Here is a 20,006-nt window from a genome sequence, read left to right as displayed (position 1 = left end):
TATCTCAAAAAAATCTTTTTCTTCACTAGGCCATTTCTAAAGACCACTCCCACTCTCTACCCATACATCACTTGCAGCTGGGCAGGACCATAGGACATGACATATTGTTTCTACACCCTTTTGACAAATCTGACATGTAGCATCTTCAATTATTTTCCTCTGCACTAGATTCTGTCTTGTTGGTAAGATGCACTTCAGAGCCTTCCACACAAACTGTTTTGTAGGATTAGGGACATTTAGTCTCCAAACCCCTTCCCAAAGTTGTTTTTGAGATTGTTTATTAGAACATTCCCCGGCCCTAGATTTTCCCATGTCATTGCCTAAATGATAGACACTTCTCACAGAAAACCTGCCATCCTTAGTAAAGCCCCACATAATTTCATCTTCACCACCATGCCAACTTAATGGTATGCTGCAAATCTGAGCAGCCTTCTCCTTGTTAAACACATCCCCTACCAAACTCTCATTCCAGCAATGAATATCTGCAAAGATAAGAGAGCTTACCTTCGAGTCTGCAGATAGAGTATTAATAGGTGATCTAACTTTAAAATCTGAGCCATTAGGAAGCCATTTATCCTTCTATATAGAAATACTTTTTCCATTACCCACTCTCCACACCATTCCTACTTTCACCAGATCTTGTGCAGCTAATAAACTCCTCCACATAAAAGAGGGTTTATATCCAATCTTTGCATCAATAAACTGACATTTACTGAAATACTTTTCCTTAAAAATCCTTGCTGCCAAAGAATCAACCTTTATTTGTAACATCCACCCTTGTTTGGCTAACATAGCCTTATTAAAAACATCAATATCTCAAACCCCATCCCACCATCCTTTTTATTTTCTCCCATTTTATCCCAACTCTTCCAATGAATACCCTTATTATCTTTTTCACTACTCCACCAGAAACTTGCAATAATGGAATTGATCTCTTGACACAACTTCCTTGGAAATCTAAACACATTCATCGTGTAAGTAGGAATAGACTCTAAAACAACCTAAATTAAAACCTCTCGACCAACACGGGACAAAAATGAGTTTTTCCAGCTTCTAATCTTCCTCCACACCCTTTCTTTTATATTTCTGAAAGTTTCATACTTTGATCTTCCAATCATAGTTGAAAGACCAAGATATTTACCGTAGTCTCCACAAATAACATCACCAGCCTCGGATACAATTTCCCCTTTTACAATCTCACTTGTGTTGGAACTAAGATGATGGATTATATGATTTTTTTAGTTCAGGGACCAACTATATAAATAATTGAATAATGTTACTCCCACCAATAGTGGTCGGCCACTGATTATTTGGTTTCTATTTAATTATATAAAAGTCAAGTTTTTAATTGATGACTTGGCATTCAGTCCGTACTATTCGGCTTAATAGGCAATTCACACAACTGCTAAATACTAAATACGGATCAAATCCAAATTTGGCAACAAAGATGATAGACGATGTATCAAGAAAAAACTAACATGAAGAAGATCACATCCTTTCAAAAATGCGAGATTCTGAAACAAACCATCAAAAGATGCAACCCAATAGCATAATATAAATCCGAACAACTATGAAACCGTCGCTTTCTCCATAGCATTAGGATGGATACGCAAGAAGCAAAAAAGAATTACCGATACCTTTTGAAAGCACTTTTCTTCATCGGCAAAAGATATCATAAGGCCCCTGTTTCCTGCACCAAAAACAGAGCAAGTTATGTGCTCTCAGCCCCGATACTTCCCCGCAATTCACCACCCTCATGCACTTTACTGGCAACAGAGGAAGCCGAAAAGCAAGACTCCACAATTAGACTGTAACCCCCACCACTCAGCCGTTGTTCTCTGTTACGAACTCTCAAATATAAATAAAGAAATCTGGTACTTCAAGGGACCAGTGCCTCCAAATATACGATAATAAGCCAAATGGAATTCTGATGATCATTAATCAGATAACAAGACTTTAAAGACAACTCAAATAATAACTAACCAAAAAATAAATCTAGACCCACTACCATCATGTTTACCCACTATGTACAACTGGACACCACTAACCCTATAATATAAAATAACAACCAAGCTAAAGACTCGGTCAAAAGTAGACTAAAAAGTAACATGAATTGAATATGCTGGAATTAGACTTTTGAAAGGAACACGTGATGACAATTACTAGTGGTTGGATTAAATGGACGGTGCAGATTAATTATTTGGGTGGTAACATGACAGACTCCCCCTCTTCGAGGACCTTGTCCCCAAGGGCCCCAAATTTGTTGCAAAAATCCCTAACATTCTCCCAGGTTGCCTCCTCGTCGCCCATACCAGTCCATTTCACCAAAATTTCTGTGGTAGCTCGTCGTCCTTGTCTCTTAAGTCTACGATCTAGTATCTTTTCTGGTTCTGGGAAGAGAGATCCATCCACATTGACTGGTGGGAGCTTTGGCTGTAGGGTAAAAGAGGATCCCAGTTTTTTCTTTAGAGAATAAACATGGAAAACAGGGTGGATCTTTGATTCTGGTGGTAGTCTCAAGTGATAGGCAACATTTCCAACTTTTTCTTCAATCACGAAGGGTCCATAGTAGCGGGGAGCAAGTTTCTGGTTCCTCCGGGCAGAAGCTGAGAGTTGACGGTATGGTTTTAACCGTAGATACACCCAATCGCCATTTGTAAATTTCCTTTCTGTCCGATTTAAATCTACAAATTTCTTCATCCTTTCTTGCGCTTCCCATAGGTTGTCCTTCAAGATTCTGAGAGTGGCTTCCCTGTCCTTCAACACATCATCAACAGCTTGAACCTTCGTTGTTCCCGGGGTGTATTGAAGTAGACGAGGAGGCTGGTAGCCGTAGACAGCTTCAAATGGTGTTGTTTTGGTTGATGCGTGCTCATTGGTATTATACCAATATTCAGCAAGAGGAAGCCATCTGCTCTATGCCTTGGGTTTGTCCCCAGTGAATCTACGAAGGTACCCCTCTAGGCACTGATTGACTATCTCTGTTTGGCCATCCGTTTGCGGATGGTAGGCAGTGCTAGTGTTGAGTTGAGTCTGTTGTAACCGGAAGAGCTCTTTCCAAAAATGAGAGATAAAAACGGGATCTCGATCACTTACAATAGATTTAGGGATGCCATGTAATCTGAAGATGTTGTCAAGAAATAGTCCAGCAATAGTAGTGGCAGTGTAGGGATGGCTAAGTGCAACAAAGTGAGCATACTTAGTCAAACGGTCGACCACTACCATGATGAAATTTTTGTTATGGGATTGAGGCAAACCTTCAATGAAATCCATGCTAATGTCAGTCCATGGTCTTTCAGGAATGGGTAGAGGCTGGAGTAGTCCTGCGGGGTGGCTGTGTTCACTTTTGCTTTGCTGGCAGATCTCACATTCTCGTACATGATGCCTGACTGCAACCTTTAATCCAGGCCAGTAAAAATTCTTTCTGATCTGAGCTAAGGTTTTGTGATATCCTGAATGTTCTGCTAACGGGTGATTGTGCATCTCTTGTAGGGCCAACTGTTGAAGCTCTCGACTAGTACCTAGATGGATTCTGCCTTTGTAAAGTACTATGCCTTGCCATAGTTGGAACTTATGATCTGAGAGAGTGCCATCCTGGAGCTGCCTAAGAAGTCTTTGAAGAAGCTCATCTACTGGGTAAGCCTTTTGTACTCTGTTAATCCAAGGTGTTTCTAACTGTGTGAGAGTTACTGCATAGACTGTTTGCTCCACATTTCCCATCCTGGACAAGGCATCTGCAGCTTTGTTCTCACGTCCAGCTTTGTATTCTACTGTAAACTCATAGCCTATCAGCTTTGAGATCCATTTCTGCTGCGTTGGGGTACCAATTCGCTACTCGACCAAATATTTAAATGCATGTTGGTCTGTGCGAATCTTAAACTTCTGCCCCAATAAATAGGCCTTCCATTTTTTTACTGCCATGACAAGGGCAAGGAGCTCCTTTTCATAGGTAGATAAATGTAGGTTCTTTCCCTTGAGTCCCTGACTTAAATAGGCCAAAGGCCTTCCCTCTTGAATTAGTACTGCGTCAATGTCGTCTCCTAACGCATCACATTCAATAATGAATGTTTTTGAAAAATTTGGGAGTTCCAACACTGGGGAAGTAGTCATAACCTTTTTAAGTTGGTGGAAGGCATCCATGTCCTTTGGATTCCATTGAAAAGCATCCTTCTGAAGTAGTGCAATAAGGGGGGCTGCTATGCTTCTGTAATTTTTAATGAATTTGCAGTAGTAACCCGTAAGGCCCAAAAAACCTCTTAGAGCCTTAAGTGAAGTAGGTTAGGGCCACTGCAGTATACTAGAAATCTTGTTGGGATCTACTTGGACCCCATTTGAGGAGATGATATGTCCCAAGTATTCTATTTCCGAACATCCAAACCTACATTTTGACATCTTTGCATACAATTGGTGCTATTGGAGTAGCTTCAGTACAGTTTCCAGATGTAAAATATGGTCATCCCAGCACTTACTAAAGATTAAAATCTCATCAAAAAATACAAGAACGAATTTTTGTAAATAAGGGCAAAAAATATCATTCATAAGCCCTTAGAAAGTAGATGGGGCATTAGTAAGGCCAAAAGGCATTACTAAAAATTCATAGTGGCCTTGGTGGGTTTGGAAGGCTGTTTTTGGGATATCATGAGGTTTTACACGAATTTGATGGTACCCCGATCGTAAATCAAGCTTAGAAAATATTGAGGCCCCTCCCAATTCATCTAAAAGTTCATCAATGATAGGAATTGGATACTTATCTTTAATAGTGGCTTGATTGAGAGCCCGATAGTCAACACACATTCGCCAACTGCCATCCGCTTTGCGAACCAATAATATGGGGGAAGAATAAGGGCTTTGGCTAGGTCGTATGACTCCATTTTTCAGCAACTCATCAACTATTCTCTCAATTTCTTCCTTTTGATAGTAAGGATAGCGGTAGGGCCAAATGCTGATTGGTTTAGTGCCATCCATGAGAGGAATCTTGTGATCATGACTTCGGCATGGGGGGAGCCCTTTTGGCTCTTGAAAAACAGAGTAAAATTGCTTTAATAGTGGTTGTATCTTCTCAGGAACAGTAGTTGATGAGTCTTCATTTGAAACTTCCATTAATTGCAGCACTAATCCTTTGTGGGCCCCCTTTGTTTGCATGCAAAAATTTTCTGCATCTTCCATAGTTAAATCTAAAGGGCTAAGCCCTTGCAGCTGCATCCTTTTTCCGCACCAAGTAAATTTCATTGTAAGCTGAGAGAAATCCCAAAGAATGGGACCTAGGTGGGAAAGCCAATCCACCCCAAGAACCAAATCACATCCCACTAAGGGCAGCAAATATAAATTAGCAAAAAGGTAGTTACCTTGAAGATGAAATGGAACTATGTCACAACAGCCCATGTAAGGTAACCGATCCCCATTAGCTACCATCACAGTAAGGTTGTTGCTTCTTCTAACACCTAGATTGGTTTTCTTGGCCATGCTAGGGTCGATGAAGCTATGAGTACTCCCGGAGTCAATTAAAACAACCACAGATTTGTGTTTTAATACACCCCATAGTCACATGGTTCGAGGAGTAGGAGTGCCTGAAATTGCATGTAGTGATATACCAAGTAATGCTCCTTCCTCATCTATGTTTTGCTCCTCTCTCATTGCAGGTTCTTCACAAACATCTTCAAAAATGTCCTCCTCAGTTTCAGCCTCTAATCCTTCCAAAAGGAATAGCTTGGGATTTTACACCAGTGTCCCAAAGCCCATTTGTCATCACAGTGGTAACAAAGACCACAATCCCTTCTTTCCTTCATCTGTGCAGAGGTAATACGCTGTATAGGGAGGTTGGCTTTATTGGTTCGGTCCTTGTTTGGTTGTGGGGGGTAATGGGAGGTGGGGGTCCCAATAGTCTAGTAGGGTTAGGTGCTGGAAGTCTAGGAAAGTTGTTTTTGGGGGGAATTTGGTTGATTTGAACTGGTTGGAATGAGCTGGAATTTTTCTGATTTTTAAACCTGCGCCATACTTCTTCTTCATATAGTCGAGCTAGACCAAAAGCTGTAGGGAGGGTAGTTGGTCTAAACATAGTGACCATGATCCGAATATCATCACGTAACCCACTAAGAAAGGTACTAATTCGAAACTCCTCAGGAAGTCCCAAGATACGATTGGATAGTACCTCAAAATTAGTTTGGTACTCCTCCACATTAGATGTTTATCTCAACTTTGTAAAATCTACTACTGGATCATCAAAAGGTGTGGGTGCAAATCGGACTTGTAATGCCTCTACAAACTCAGGCCAAGTAGTGATTGGATGGGAAGCCAATAACCACTAGTACCAAGTAAGGGCCTTACCTTCCATATGGAAGGAAGCTAGCTGAATTTTTTGTGTATCAGGTGTCATGTGGTAGTCAAAAAATTGTTGGGCTCTAAAGACCCAACCGTTGGGATCAGATCCATCAAACTTGGGGAAATCAAGTATCATGGTTTTGCTGTGGATCCCACCTTGGTGTTCAAAAACTAGGTTAAAATGGGTATTGGATATTTTAAGATTTTGGCTGCTACCTGGGTTGGAATGGTGAGGGTGGAACTGTTTGTGGGGTGTGGTGGCTATGGTATGAGAAAGGGTTGTGTAATTGTTGGCAAGATTGCCTACCTACTTGACAAGCTCTTCCAACAAAGTCTCCTATCGAGTCTGGGCCTCCTTCATTTCTGTAGTTTCATTTTTCAACTGTGTAACAACTTCAGAAAGTTGTGAAAGTCGGGTCCCTTCTGCCATGGAACCGACCTGGCTCTAAATACCACTGTTACGGACTCTCAAATATGAATATAGAAATCTGGTACTTCAAGGGACCAGTGCCTCCAAATATACGATAATAAGCCAAATGGAATTCTGATTGATCATTAATCAGATAACAAACTTTAAATACAACTCAAATAATAACTAACCAACAAATAAATCTAGACCCACTACCATCATGTTTACCCACTACGTACAACTGGACACCACTAATCCCATAATATAAAATAACAACCTAAACTAAAGACTCGGTCAAAAGTAGACTAAAAGGTAACATGAATTGAATATGCTGGAATTAGACTTCTGAAAGGAACACGTGATGACAATTACTAGTGGTTGGATTAAATGGACGGTGCAGATTAATTATTTGGGTGGTAACATGACATTCTCCTATCGGCAAGTCCACGCTGGACCTTCTCTCACGGTGCTCTCTCTCTCTCTCATAACTATCTGAAATCAATTTTCTCCATCCATAAACAATATCATAAGAAAACCATCAACAATGGTAACTGTTGAAGGAAAATCTAAATCTTTAATGGTAAAGAAAATTCTTCCCTTTCAGCCAACGCAATTAGAAGAGAAAACCCAGATTTTGCAGCGGAGATGATCGGCGGGAATTAAATAGAGGAAAATAGAACAAAGACAGATGGTTGAACCTAGGTAAAAGAAATTGAAGAACAAGGGGTTTTGATGGGAAGTAGAAGAATGGAGGACTAGGGTTTATAAGGCAAGACGATCCGCCATTTGAAGCCCATGGCGTCACAACACGACCTTGGCATTCTGTGTCACCTGGCCTCCACGCATCGCGCCGAGCAACTCTCCACGAGTCCCTCTCTCGCATTCTCTCACATTCTATCCTTGGTTGCGGGCTCTCACGGTGTGCCGTTCATTGCATCTTTTTGTGGCATGGAGATGCTCTATTTTTTTTGTATAAAAACTGAGGCTACATCGATATCACATGGGCTGGTTTTCAGAACTACTAGTGGTCGAGATTTACATGCATGGCGGGGTGGCAGAAGAGGTTGTGATGTGGTTTGCTTGTCATGGCGATTTCGTGGTGGTGCGTTACGTATGAGCAAAGAGACACGTGGCGGTGGCTGCCACCATGGGTTGATGGTGGCTCATAGAGCAAAGCAAATGAGCGTGGGTGGTGTTCCAAAGCTATTTGTAGTGACACAAGGCCGTGGGCACGTATGGGTACACATGAGCGGCATACGTGGGCATGGAGTTTCCGTCGTCGGTCAATGTACAAAAGTGTTGGTTGGGTTGAGATGCTGCTTTGGTTTTTCATTGGGTTACTATTGCGGGGGCTCACGATTGGACGAATCACAAGGAGGGGCTGGAGGTTGATAAATGTGTATGAGAAGGTAGTGCGACAACCCTATATTACGGGGAAGGAGACAGCATGTGCATGGCTACGTGGGCATAGAAGTCGTGTAGGATTTTCATTCGTGTGTCCGTTGGTTACCAAAAAGAAACTATCAGTTAGTTTTTTGTAGGGATGAGGCCTAGTCTATTTTGCTCCTGAATCCTGAGTACGTAGTATTTGATGCTCATAACTTCAGTTGCCAAATACTGTAGATAACCATATGATAACCTGCATATTCTGTCTTTGGAATGATGAACAGGTGCTTTGGCCTGAATGTGGTTGGCACCCAGTGTCACTGAAAGATATGATTACTTTCGCCTCAGTTAAAAATATTTATAGAAAGGCAACGTACGTTGTGCATCCATCCTGATGATGTTCAATAGAAAGGTGCTAGTCTCAAGCAAAAATATAATGCAAAAAAGGTTTTCAATATCCTTAAGGTACCATACCAGTGTTTATGAGAACATTTAGTTCTCCTCTTATTCATATTTGATAACTTACATGCTGGTTTTCATTCTTGAGACTGGCATTCAAGGTTCATGCTGCATATACTTCATTAGGTGGTAATATTTTTCTCTTCAAAATGCGTGCCTTCTTAATTTCCTTTCCAATATACATTCTGGATTGGATTGTTTGCCACTCTTCCATTTTGTTTAAATAAAATATATATTGAAGAAAAACTTAATTTTAATGTGTCTGAATCTCTGATAGCTTCGGTGCGACATAAGCCGATGCAAAAGTAAGTGTTTTTTATTAATTCGTATTTCTTTTAATATTTAAAAAATCTTAAAAATATTTTAAAAAAAAATACAAATTCAGTGGCCACTCCCTATGAACGTAACATCTTCCTAAATAAATTACCAAAGTCAATCGTCTTTGCCCAAGCGTAATGCCTTCGTATAAAACAACAAAATGGGTAAATTTCTTTGTCGAATATGATTTTTGTTCAATAACTTTTATGGAGTTTCTGTTTTCATATTATTCGTGGAAGATTTTGATTCTCCCATTTTTGGATCTCGGTGACGCCATAAAATCACTATAATAAAAAGATCCACAAGTAATTCTAATTTTATATTTTATAAGTAGTAATTCTTAATTTATAAGTCCTCTTAGTTGTTCCAACAACAATCAAAGAGCATTAAAGAACAAGTACTAACAACATGGATCATGCATCACTATGATGATGCTGATCATCAACATAGTATTACGAATCATGCATCACGATGATGATGCTGATCATCAACATAGTATTAACAACACGAGATCATGCAACAAGAAGTTGCCAATCCCTAGTCATCATCCTCCTCTGTTAAGTCTTGCTTGGGTAGCAAAACTTCAAAGAGGAATTAGGGAATTTTATTAACAAATCCCAACCCGATAATGGTTCTTAACATTCATCCAAAGTACAATGAGAAGCCGGCTTGAGCGTGAGATCCAATGCATAGTTGTTGATCACTACTGCCACATCTTATTGTTTCTTGGCATGCCTTTGGCAGAAGGTTTTAATTCTCTCAAATCCATCTTCAAGAGCTGAAGGATCAACTGCAAAAGTTATGCGCAACCAGTTCTTCATTCCTAGAGCTGCCCCTGGAGAAAATAAGCAAATCAAAGTTACTAGTGTCAAACTATTAGCAATCAAAGCATTCTAACAAAACATTACTTGGCAGAAGCCTCTCCTCTCTATATTTTTACTCGCGGTACGGATTTTGATTTTAAAAGTCGCTCGCCGTATGGATTATTAAATATATTATGCTAAAATCTTGCAAATCTGATGCTAAACTTTTACTAACTAAATTGATTATGTCTCTGAATTATATATATGCAGGTGGATATTCTACTAATAGCCCAAAAACTTGAATGCCAATTAGTTTTTATTTTAATTATTTTTCTCTTTGAAAAAAATGATCAATACTCAAGTCCCAATTAATGTTATATAATGAATCGATTTTGTATAATAGCATTCGTCCAACAAAGTGGAGGAGCTAATAGAGATACCTGGTTTTTGTATTTCATTCTTTTATATGTACCTTGTATCTACATGATGATTAAAAAAATTGTCCAACCTTTTTTTTTTTTTGGTCAATTTTAGTACAAATTTGTTAAGTTTGATCTTGAATGCTTATGGTATTGTTTGTATTCATAATAAGGTACACAATATGCAAAAATAATAAAACACACAATCAACCTTGTCTTCATTATATACACCTTTAATGAAGTAGAGGAAACAGCTATTCTTTGAAGTAGAGGATCATAGATGATTTGGTCCTCGGGATTTTTTGTGTTTTTTTATGTATTTAAGTGTACTATGGTGAAAGACAATAATGAGGGATCTACAGCCGTAGGGATTCCATGTATATAGTTCATTGCAGGCAATTTAAAACTCTGTTTTTCTTTTAGATTCCTGCCTTATATTGGTGTTTGCAGGACACCATTGGTGTTTTCTTAGTGTTGTTAGAGTTACTATACAGTTCTAGTGTTTAGAAAAATATCGTTAACCTAGTAAATGAAATGAAGATTAGTGGTGTTAAGATTTTTATACAGTTTTAGTATTTGGAAGGAATTTGTTAACCCAGTAAATGAAATGAAGATGGGTCTGAGGGGTTAATCACAAATTGAATCGCTTTAGGAAGAAGATCTATGCCAAAACTATGTGCAAAGAATCAAGCTGACTTCGAGGATACCCAATGTGAATTATATACTCTCATTCTTTAAGTAATATATATATACATATATTAAATCACCATTTGTCACATAAGTTGATGGAAATAGTTCAATCTAATCATTTAATTGATATTCTAAAAGAATATGACCTTAGATCTTTAAAATATTACACAATCCTTTATCTCTCTGTATACATAGTTGACAATCGTTACATTATACCTAATAACCTCTCTTAATTTCTTTTTGAAATTGCTAGGCTTTGCTTACGGCAGAGCTTATTTAATTTCAAAATTGCTTTATTTTGTTGGGTTAATGGGAAGAAGCACACTGAGAGTGTCAGCATGAAACATGGATAGGGATTAATATGTGTATGGAACGAGTATATAGAGAAGCTAAATGTTGCCCGGATGTAAATTAGTGGTGTAATAAACTGGAGGTTGCAACCCTTGGTTGCATGTAATGGCTAGACGTGGCCAAAAGGCCAGCATTGGTTTACAACTTGCATTGAGTGAAAATTTTCTCTCAATTTGGATCTCTCTAAAGTGTCATCAAGGCTGTGGGTCATGCGGGTGTAACCTCATAGTGGGCTCCACCCCACCACCAGGAGGAAGAAAAGCTAAGGTATAGCCATCAAAAAGTTGGTGGAACAATGCCACCCTAATCACTGCAGTATTTGAGGTATTCCACTGCACCGTACTCTGTTATAAAATTTCTGATATTGGTATCAGAGTGGTCGTTCGTTGTTCCCAGTCTTTTATTTAATTCAATGCCCTGTTTTTCTAAATCCCCCTTTTCATCCTCCGTCATGGCTGCTAGAGAAGTGCTAACTGCACCTAGCTGTGCTGCACAGGTCAGTGTGGTTTGCACCTCGCTGGGGGATGCACCTATGGGTGCTCCGCACCTCAGTGCGTTGTACACCTGTGGGTGCTCTGCACCTCAGTGATGCATGGACCTGAGGATGCTGAGCACCTTGGTGCAGCGCATACCCTCATTGCTTACTAAGGTGGTGCAACGCACATGAGGGTGTTGCACCCACGGTGCAGCACACACCATGGAGCTGGTGCGAGAGTTTTCAAGTTTTCAAAGATTTTTAAATTTAATAGCACGAAAATACAAGAAAAAACAGAGATCTTCATGGGAATCAAAGAAACAAAATTTAGGCTTTCCTCCAGCACAAGCAACACTAAAAACCTCATTGCATACCTGGTAAAATAATAACTGATTCCTCTTTCGCCAGCTTGAGACAAAATTCTACATCATCATTAATGTCTTCCAATAATGAAATATTTAGCTTCACCTGTGAAGAAATCTATAATCAACATCTTAAATTTCCTTAATTTACACCACAAATATGTCAAACACGATGTCCTTACCATCACAAACATGGATCCCTCTGGTTTGTTTGGGCAAGTAATGCAACTGATTTCCTTAATTCTATCATAACATGTGTATGCAGTGACCCTAAGGGTGTCAATAGTTTTTGAAAAGAAATCCTCCCCAGATTTTTCAAGGATATGTGGAATCGCCCCCTGATACATAAACAACCACTGTCACATTTCAAGAGAAGGTAGAGAAAAACACAAATGACTATAGTATTGTCCTGTTATAGTATCATCAGAAGTCTGGAAGAAACTGCTGGAGAGAGAGGAACCCTATATACAGATGACGATGATAATTAGTTGCAATACTGTTGCATTATGTATCAGGCAAAACATCATTCCATAGGAGTGAATGAATTAAACCATTTGCATTCCAAAAGCACTGCATAATTATGTTTTGTTAAGATGAATCTTATTTACAAGGAAAAGAATGTTATCCAACACAAAGGAAGTACATAAAATATCCTGACTGGCAAAAGAAAAGTGCTAAAAATTCTTGAAAAGAAGAAATAGAAAGTGCAACACTATTTTGGGGCATTATCCAATGGTAGAGGATATTAACTAGAAAGGTTTGAACTCAACGCCAATCTCTTCCAATCCTCAAAGTTACACGCATTTCTCTCTAAAGATACCAAAATAAGCTGACAGGCTTATTCTCTCCAAAAGTTCAAACTGATGACCACCAGATATTTCTTGTAAATCACACCACATGCCACCCATAATTCTGCTGAAGAGCCATTTAGCCGAAACCCTAAGGATATAGCAAACTCACCGTTTGGTTTAGAGATAATAGGGGCTTTACATATCGTTATTCCTCTAATCTGCTATCGAAGGAAATTCTTCTCCATTGTCTTTCGGGTAAATTTAATTCAACAGGAATTCAGGACAAAGATACATATGAAGTTCTAAAAATGCTTGAAAGATGAAAAACTGTTGCACTACAATATGATTTCTTAAAACACAAAAATGAAGTTTTTACAAACCTGAATAAACGTTGGTGGATCAGATGTCATCTCGAGACAGCCCATAATGCTTTCTATAACCTGAGGGGAAAATTGAAATATGTGAATATCCTATACAACCATCTTTTGTTATTATCATTCAATAGAAGTGTTATGATGCATTAAGAAGAAGGAGGGGGGGGGGGGTGTGGAGAGAGAGAGAGAGAGAGATGACCCCCAATTTTCGAAGGATGCCATTAGGATCACATGTCACTAGCCAACCAAGTCGCCAACCTGGTACTAGCCATCTCTTTGATATAGACCCCAGAGTGATGACAGGCACTATTGATCCAAATGCTCCCATTGGCACAAATGGGTTTGTTCCAAAAGTGAGGTGGTGATAAACTTCATCGGCAATCACCAGAATTCCCAGCTTTCTTGCTGTCTCTGCAATCTAATATTCAGAAATCGACCTTCATTAACATTAAAATGAAATTTCAACAACAAAAAATGTTGAACTTAAGAAAACTCATGCTTACCATAAAAAGGCAATAACACGAGCTCCAAACTGTAAAATTCACCATTACTGGACCAGTGCAAACTTTATAGTTTATTCCACTTATGAGTTTAATGCATTCTCAGATGTAATTTGACTTTACGGAAAAAGAAATTGTGATTCAAATGATGAAAAGGGGAGGATTGCAGTAAATATTGAGGGCTAATAACTGACTCTTCTGTAAATACCTTGGCTTAACAGGGAATGTTTTGGATTAAGATTAGAGTATATCTTAAATCATATCTAAAAATAAAAAAATAAAAAATAAAAAAGAAGAAGAAGAAGAAGATAAGAAAAGTAAAACGAAGGTTTAACCTTACCGTCTTCAAATGTTGGTGTGTATAGACAGTTCCACAAGGATTGCCGGGGTTTATGATGACAATGGCAGTGGTATTCTCATCAGCAAGGGCGTCAACATTCTCAAGATCAACCTCCCAACCCTTTTCTGGATTAAGATCAAAATGACGGACTTCGAGCTGTAGAGATGCCGCACGAGCCTCATAGAATGGAAAGCCGGGTCTTGGAAGCAGAATGTTGGCACCCGGGCAGGCTAGAACTGTTAGTATTACGTCAATGGCTTGAATGCATCCAATTGTGAGATAAACATCATCCGGTGATAATACATATGGAAGATCACACGACAGATAATCTGCTATAGCCCTGTTAGATTTCAACCACTAAAGAATTAGATGAGACTATATGTGCAAATAAACCTGATGGGTTTCCCATTTCTCTCTTTCAAAATAGTGCATAAGATTTTCATCTCGCATGGTCAGTTTAGCAGAAAGAAGAACTCTGTATTCTTCCTTTTTTTAATTATTATCTTTCTCGCGTATTCATAACATAAGATCAAAGCCACTCAATTTCTAAACAGGATTACCAATCCATAACTTTTTGAGAAATCCTGTTTCACTAAATGTGAATAATTATTGGATACTAATTTGGTTAAATCTTCGACTCTTAGAATTATAACATTCCATCACGCTTTTGAATCCAACATCCAAGATGATAGCCATTTCTTTTTTAGCGGTTTGACTCATCCATCAATATTCAATGACTTAACACTATGTCTATATATGATACCAAAGCATTATAATCCAGCCTATAAGTCGTCCCCTCCGTGACTTGAATTTGTGATATAGTCCATACTCTTATACCAATTGTTAAAGACCTAATTATTGATCCAAAAACTTTAAGAATATTGAATAATAATTTAGTTAAATTTTTAACCCCCAACATCATAACGAGAATTAACTAGTACGGTAGTTTGAAGTCTTTTTTCTTTCCATTTTCGAAATAAGTGAACTTAATCGTCTAGCTATTATATCATAAATTTATGAATGCTGATGCGATTGCAAAAATATCATGGATCAAGAGGTGAAATAATTTTTTTTAAAACATGTAGTCACGAAATTATATGGAGTATCTATGTTTCTTATGTAAGTACTTAGTTCAGGTATATGTTCCTTTTTTTTTTTTTTTTCTTTTTAACATTTGTTAGATATTCATTACAATCACACTAGATGTATCTTATGAGGCTCCCTATTTGGTTATAATAAATTGGCTAGCAACTTCTATGAATCGAAAGCCTCCACCAAAACCAGTCGCGGGAAAATATGATATATATTGTAGTGACATATGTTAGTTTCTAATAAAAAGAAAAACATGTCCATAATTACGGTAAGTGTTTTCTTTGTTACAGGTAACAACCAATGGCTCTTCCTCTTTTTACCATTATTTCTCCAGTTTATATTCGTCATATTAAAGGGTCAAAGGGAGAGGTTTAAAACTCATATATATATATCACACATTTTTTAAGAGAAAAATTAAAAATAAAATAAAATAATCATATATGACGTGTGGTTTATGAATAATTAGTAGAATTTTTCTTTTTATATAAGAGAAATTGTATTTAGAAATTTTCTTTTTAATACACCAATATTACTGATAAGGAAGTTTTCTACGTCAACAATATTAAAATTTTATTGATATTTTTTTAATTTAATAAGTCTCCTTTTAAGCAATGTTATGTATGGAAAGGGGTTACAAATAAAGATAGTGCTAGCAAGCGGTCTAACATTTACCGTTGGCATATCGTTAGTGTAAATTTTTTTTTTTTTAATTTTTCTTAATATATTTTTTTAATATCTTTAATTATTAAGAAAAAAATTTTAAAAATATATAATTTTATTAATAATTACTTTCTTATTTATTAAATAAAAACATTAAAAATGATAACTTGAGTTAAGTAGCATTTTTCTTTTAAAAGAAAAAAGGTTCCTGCATAAGATAACCGTACGGTACTTTTATATGGCGGCCAACCTTCATGCCAATATGTCTTTTGCAATAATTTGTACGTGCAATCATTGCTGGCCCACAACTGTTTTGTATAGGAAAGTAATGGAAAGAAAATTAGCATTACCCTAGCTACGTCTTCCCGGTAAGCTTAGGCCTGTTTACACCTAGCGACCTTTATCCGGCAAGCTTGGTATTTATTTTGAAAGAAACTATTCTATGAATATGATGTTTTTTTAAGGCCTGTTACAACCGGGTTTGGGCCCAATTCGACCTGAAAGAGTTCGATTTCAGAATCCAAGTAGATCTATTCGACCCAATCAAAATAAAATTGGGTCAAGTCCGCATGACCCGACCCTAACGGAACCCATTTCTTTTTCTTTACTCGAATTCATTTTCTTTCATTTCTCATGAGTCAAACAACTAAAACCCAAATAGACCAATGCTGCACAACAGGAACCCATTTCATTTTTCTTCACTAAGCGCCAAATTCATTTTTTTCTTTGTTTTCTCACGAGCCAAACAATAAAATCACAATAGATTTCATTCAAATATGGAGATAAAACCCACACGGGTGTATTCGAAAACGTCAATCTCTTTGCAACGCCTTATGGGGCACGTTGATTTGTTATTCTTCTTCTTGGGATCTCAGTTCCCTAACTTATCATGCCTCGCCAACATCACCTTCTTGTCCTTTCCATCCCGTCCCGTTGTCTCAATCGACATCGAGCAATTCTGCTGTTGTGGTCAGACTTGAAAGTTGAAAGTGTCATTTTTGAAGACAAGGAAGACAAGGCTAATAGAGGTGAAAGAGATTGTGTTGGCGATGAGACAACGGGGCTTGAGCATCTGGATGAAAGAGACTGGAGAACCAAAAGGAGAGGGAGTAGAGGCTGGCGATGGGGATGACAAACCTAATGTAGAGATCTTGGGTCATGGAGACGGGCTCCTCCACGAACTTGAAGACACAAATAAGGAGGTAGCCGACGGAAAGGAGCAGAAGGCCATGTGAATCATGGTGAGTGAGAAGCTGAGGGCGATCCAAATCATCATGTACAAAGAGGAGAGAATAGTTTTTCTCATGAGCATCGGAGAGTATGGGAGACTTTGGACGGCTAGGGTTACAAAAGTAAACTAAATGGTTATATATGGACGGGTTGAAATGGAAATGCAAACCTGCTAACTAATCAGGTCGGGTTGGTCTTTTTAAAACGGACTCATCGGGCATACGAGTGATATGCACAACCCTAATTTTTTTAACTATTTTATTATTATTTATAAATTATTGTAATATTATTTATAGATTAGTTGAGATAATTTTTCTATCTAAAGAGAGCCTAAACCTGGTTTAGATATTAAGATGATATCAAATTATCTATAAATAATAATAAAAAAATTCTAAATAATGCATAGATAATAATAAAATATTTATAAATAATAATAAAATATTCTAAACAACCTAGCTACCTTTTACTTAACATTTAAACCATCTTACCGATAACTAGAAGAAGAACGTTCGAAAATCTTCCGAGTTAAAGCCATAGACAATGATATCTCAGTAAATGTAAGAATTACCTCCTTGCCGGAAGAATACCAAATGTCGGCGGATATGAGTTAAACTTAGCGGAGCGGACAGCATCAATAATGGCATCTTCAGCTACGGGGGTTGTTCGGAAGCAGGGAAACGGGGAGGGGTCGCCATGGCCGAGAGGCACAGTTGGCCTAGGATCATCCTTGTTAAGGTTTCCGATTAGCTTCTTGAGAGTGCCTCGGACGGTGATTGCCGACGTCGCGTTCAGCCTTTCGTTCACCCTAACACGCCATCTCTCAGTCCCGTTTTCCATTTCTTGGTTTCGGGGGGGAGGGGTGGTGGTGGAGGCTCGGTTGGTTGGATGTGCAGTAAAAGCTAAGATGGAGCAGAATCTTTTCAGAATACATCCCCTTATGCTCGAGGAATGCTAACCAAACGTCCAGACTCCAAAAGCAGACTTGTCCACATTTTATTTTTTTTAAATTAACCTCACGACAAAATAAAAGAAAGCAAGTTTATAATTTTTTTTGTTAAAACTTAAAAGTAACTTTAGATGTAGTTTTAAGTTTGGCAATTATTCTACATCCCTTTTAAACAGTTTTTTTTTTTTTTTTTTTTTTATATAGAACCAGAACCGTTATGTAACCACTACAAAAAATAATAATTTTTAAATTAAATGTAAAAAATATAAAATAGTTATTAAAAAATAAATAATCGCAACTATTTTATGTTTTTTTTATCTAATTTAAATAATGCAAAAAATTATTTTTCTTGTAATGAACCAGTTGATGTAGCAACTGTCACGTTAGCTTCTGACAATAATAAAAAAATAGAAAAAATGACAAGAAACAAGCAACCCATCGACTGAAGAAGAAATAGTATCTCAACATTTGAACCAACGACGGAAGAAGAACTAGCATCTAAAGAAGAGAGACTGAAAGAAGAAGAAAGGATTGGATTAAAGAAAGAATGACGGACTAACCATTTTCTGCAGAGCATTTGGAGTGGCTGAAAACGCCCAAACGCCCAAATCCATTTCGGCAAAGGATTAAAAGTGACTAAAAAACACCCGAAATCAGTGCTTGACAAGAATAAAACAAAGCTCATTACGGTTTGAAAAAAAAAAAAAAAGATTTGGAGGCCAAATGGGGCTTTTTGAGAAGCGTCTTTAGGAGTTTTATGAAACCCATTGAGATACTAAAGTCTCTCTCATTCTATTCATTATTAATCAATTAATTTATCAAATTCATGTAATGGGTATACAATACAGGAGACTCGTTTGTTTCAATTGTTAAAAATCAATTTGCACAACAGTTTCAAGATTAAAATTCTACTTCTCTCTACTGTTTGGTTGGGGAGAATGCTAGCAAAAATTATATCAAAACCATGATCGTGGAGAAGACAATAGGGGCGTGGCAACGTGGGCTGTGGCTTTGTGAGGCAGTGGAGAAGACGAAGATGATGGGGATTGGGGTTCCGAAGATGAAGGGTTTCGATGGGGAGAAGGAAAAGTATTGGATTGGGATGGGGGTTTCAAAGACGAAGTAGAAGGGAGAAACCAGGTGATAGGTGATTCAATAGGGAGACGACGAAGATGAAAACGAAATCAGAGAACAACGAAGACTGGGGTTTTGACTAACAAAGGTAAGGTTTCAAAGATAGACCCACTAGCTTTGTGAAGAAGACAAAGACCCACTGGCTTCGTGTAGAAGACAAAGCCAACAGGGACAGAGAAGAGGGTTTCGATTCAATGGAGACTAGCTTCGCGAGAAAGAAGATGGGAGAAGACGAAGAGAATTCACTTCGTGGGGATGAGGGTTTCGATTGGGATGGAGGCCACTTCGTCTTCATTTGAATTAAATTAGAAGCAACGTTGTTTTCAAATGTGCCAAGTAGAACGCAGTGATGCGGGGATTCCCCAAGTCAATTGTAAGTAGAATTTTTGCCTTTTAAAAAAGGTGTGATCTATTATTAATAAATTAATTTTTTTCATATGAGTTTCATAATTATATTTTTTTTTCAAAATGAGTGTATTGTGCTTGTGAACTCTATGACTGCAAATATCATTTCTTTTTTTTTTAGGGATTCACTTTTTTTTTCTTTTTTTTTCTTTTTATATGGAAACACAATTCATTCATACTTACTGTTTTTTAGACTAGATGATTTGTGAAATATAAGAAGGGAAAGTGTCCCACCACACACAAAAACCATCCACTTGCCAAAAAACTTTTGCCAGCTTGTGAGCTACTCATTGTCGTCACACCCAATGTGTTGTATCGTTCAGTTGTTAAACTTCTTCATTAGGTCTCTAATTTCATATATGAGATTTTCTTATGTGGCCATTGGCTCTCCACCAGCCTTTATCACATAAACCATCATTAGAGAATCACTTTTAAGAATTATATCTTGTATGCCTTAATGAACACAAAGTTGCAAGCCTCAAAATATAGCCAAAATTTCTATATCAAAAGAATCATTGGCTTCACCTTCAATCTTACTTGCTAT

The 20,006-nt window shown here is 37.8% G+C and overlaps 1 protein-coding gene across 1 annotated transcript; it reads right to left on the bottom strand.

The window, feature by feature from the left end:
• Window positions 1-9,196: 9,196 nt before the first annotated feature.
• On the bottom strand, window positions 9,197-17,952 carry LOC122307879 (tyrosine aminotransferase-like). Its single transcript, XM_043120995.1, has 7 exons — window positions 17,546-17,952; window positions 13,996-14,335; window positions 13,355-13,573; window positions 13,162-13,221; window positions 12,173-12,328; window positions 12,003-12,096; window positions 9,197-9,725 (listed from the first exon to the last, which is right to left on the bottom strand). The coding sequence occupies exons 1-7, from the start codon at window positions 17,812-17,814 to the stop codon at window positions 9,607-9,609; spliced, it is 1,257 nt and encodes a 418-aa protein (XP_042976929.1). The 5' UTR covers window positions 17,815-17,952; the 3' UTR covers window positions 9,197-9,606.
• Window positions 17,953-20,006: the final 2,054 nt, after the last annotated feature.

Source organism: Carya illinoinensis, chromosome 4 (genome assembly GCF_018687715.1).
Source record: "Carya illinoinensis cultivar Pawnee chromosome 4, C.illinoinensisPawnee_v1, whole genome shotgun sequence".
NCBI classification, from domain to species: domain Eukaryota; kingdom Viridiplantae; phylum Streptophyta; class Magnoliopsida; order Fagales; family Juglandaceae; genus Carya; species Carya illinoinensis.
The sequence above is the reverse complement of the archived record's forward strand: the minus strand, read 5'-3'. Positions and strand labels throughout refer to the sequence as shown.

What these genes read in the sequence shown, in the direction of transcription:
- LOC122307879 (XM_043120995.1), bottom strand. Translation starts at nt 17,814, where the DNA reads ATGGAAAACGGGACTGAGAGATGGCGTGTTAGGGTGAACGAAAGGCTG. An exon ending in GCATCCTTCGAAAATTGGGG is followed by an intron (nt 13,222 to 13,354) that starts GTCATCTCTCTC and finishes TTTTCCCCTCAG; the next exon opens with GTTATAGAAAGCATTATGGG. An exon ending in ATCAGTTATTATTTTACCAG is followed by an intron (nt 9,726 to 12,002) that starts GTATGCAATGAG and finishes TATTTTCTCCAG; the next exon opens with GGGCAGCTCTAGGAATGAAG.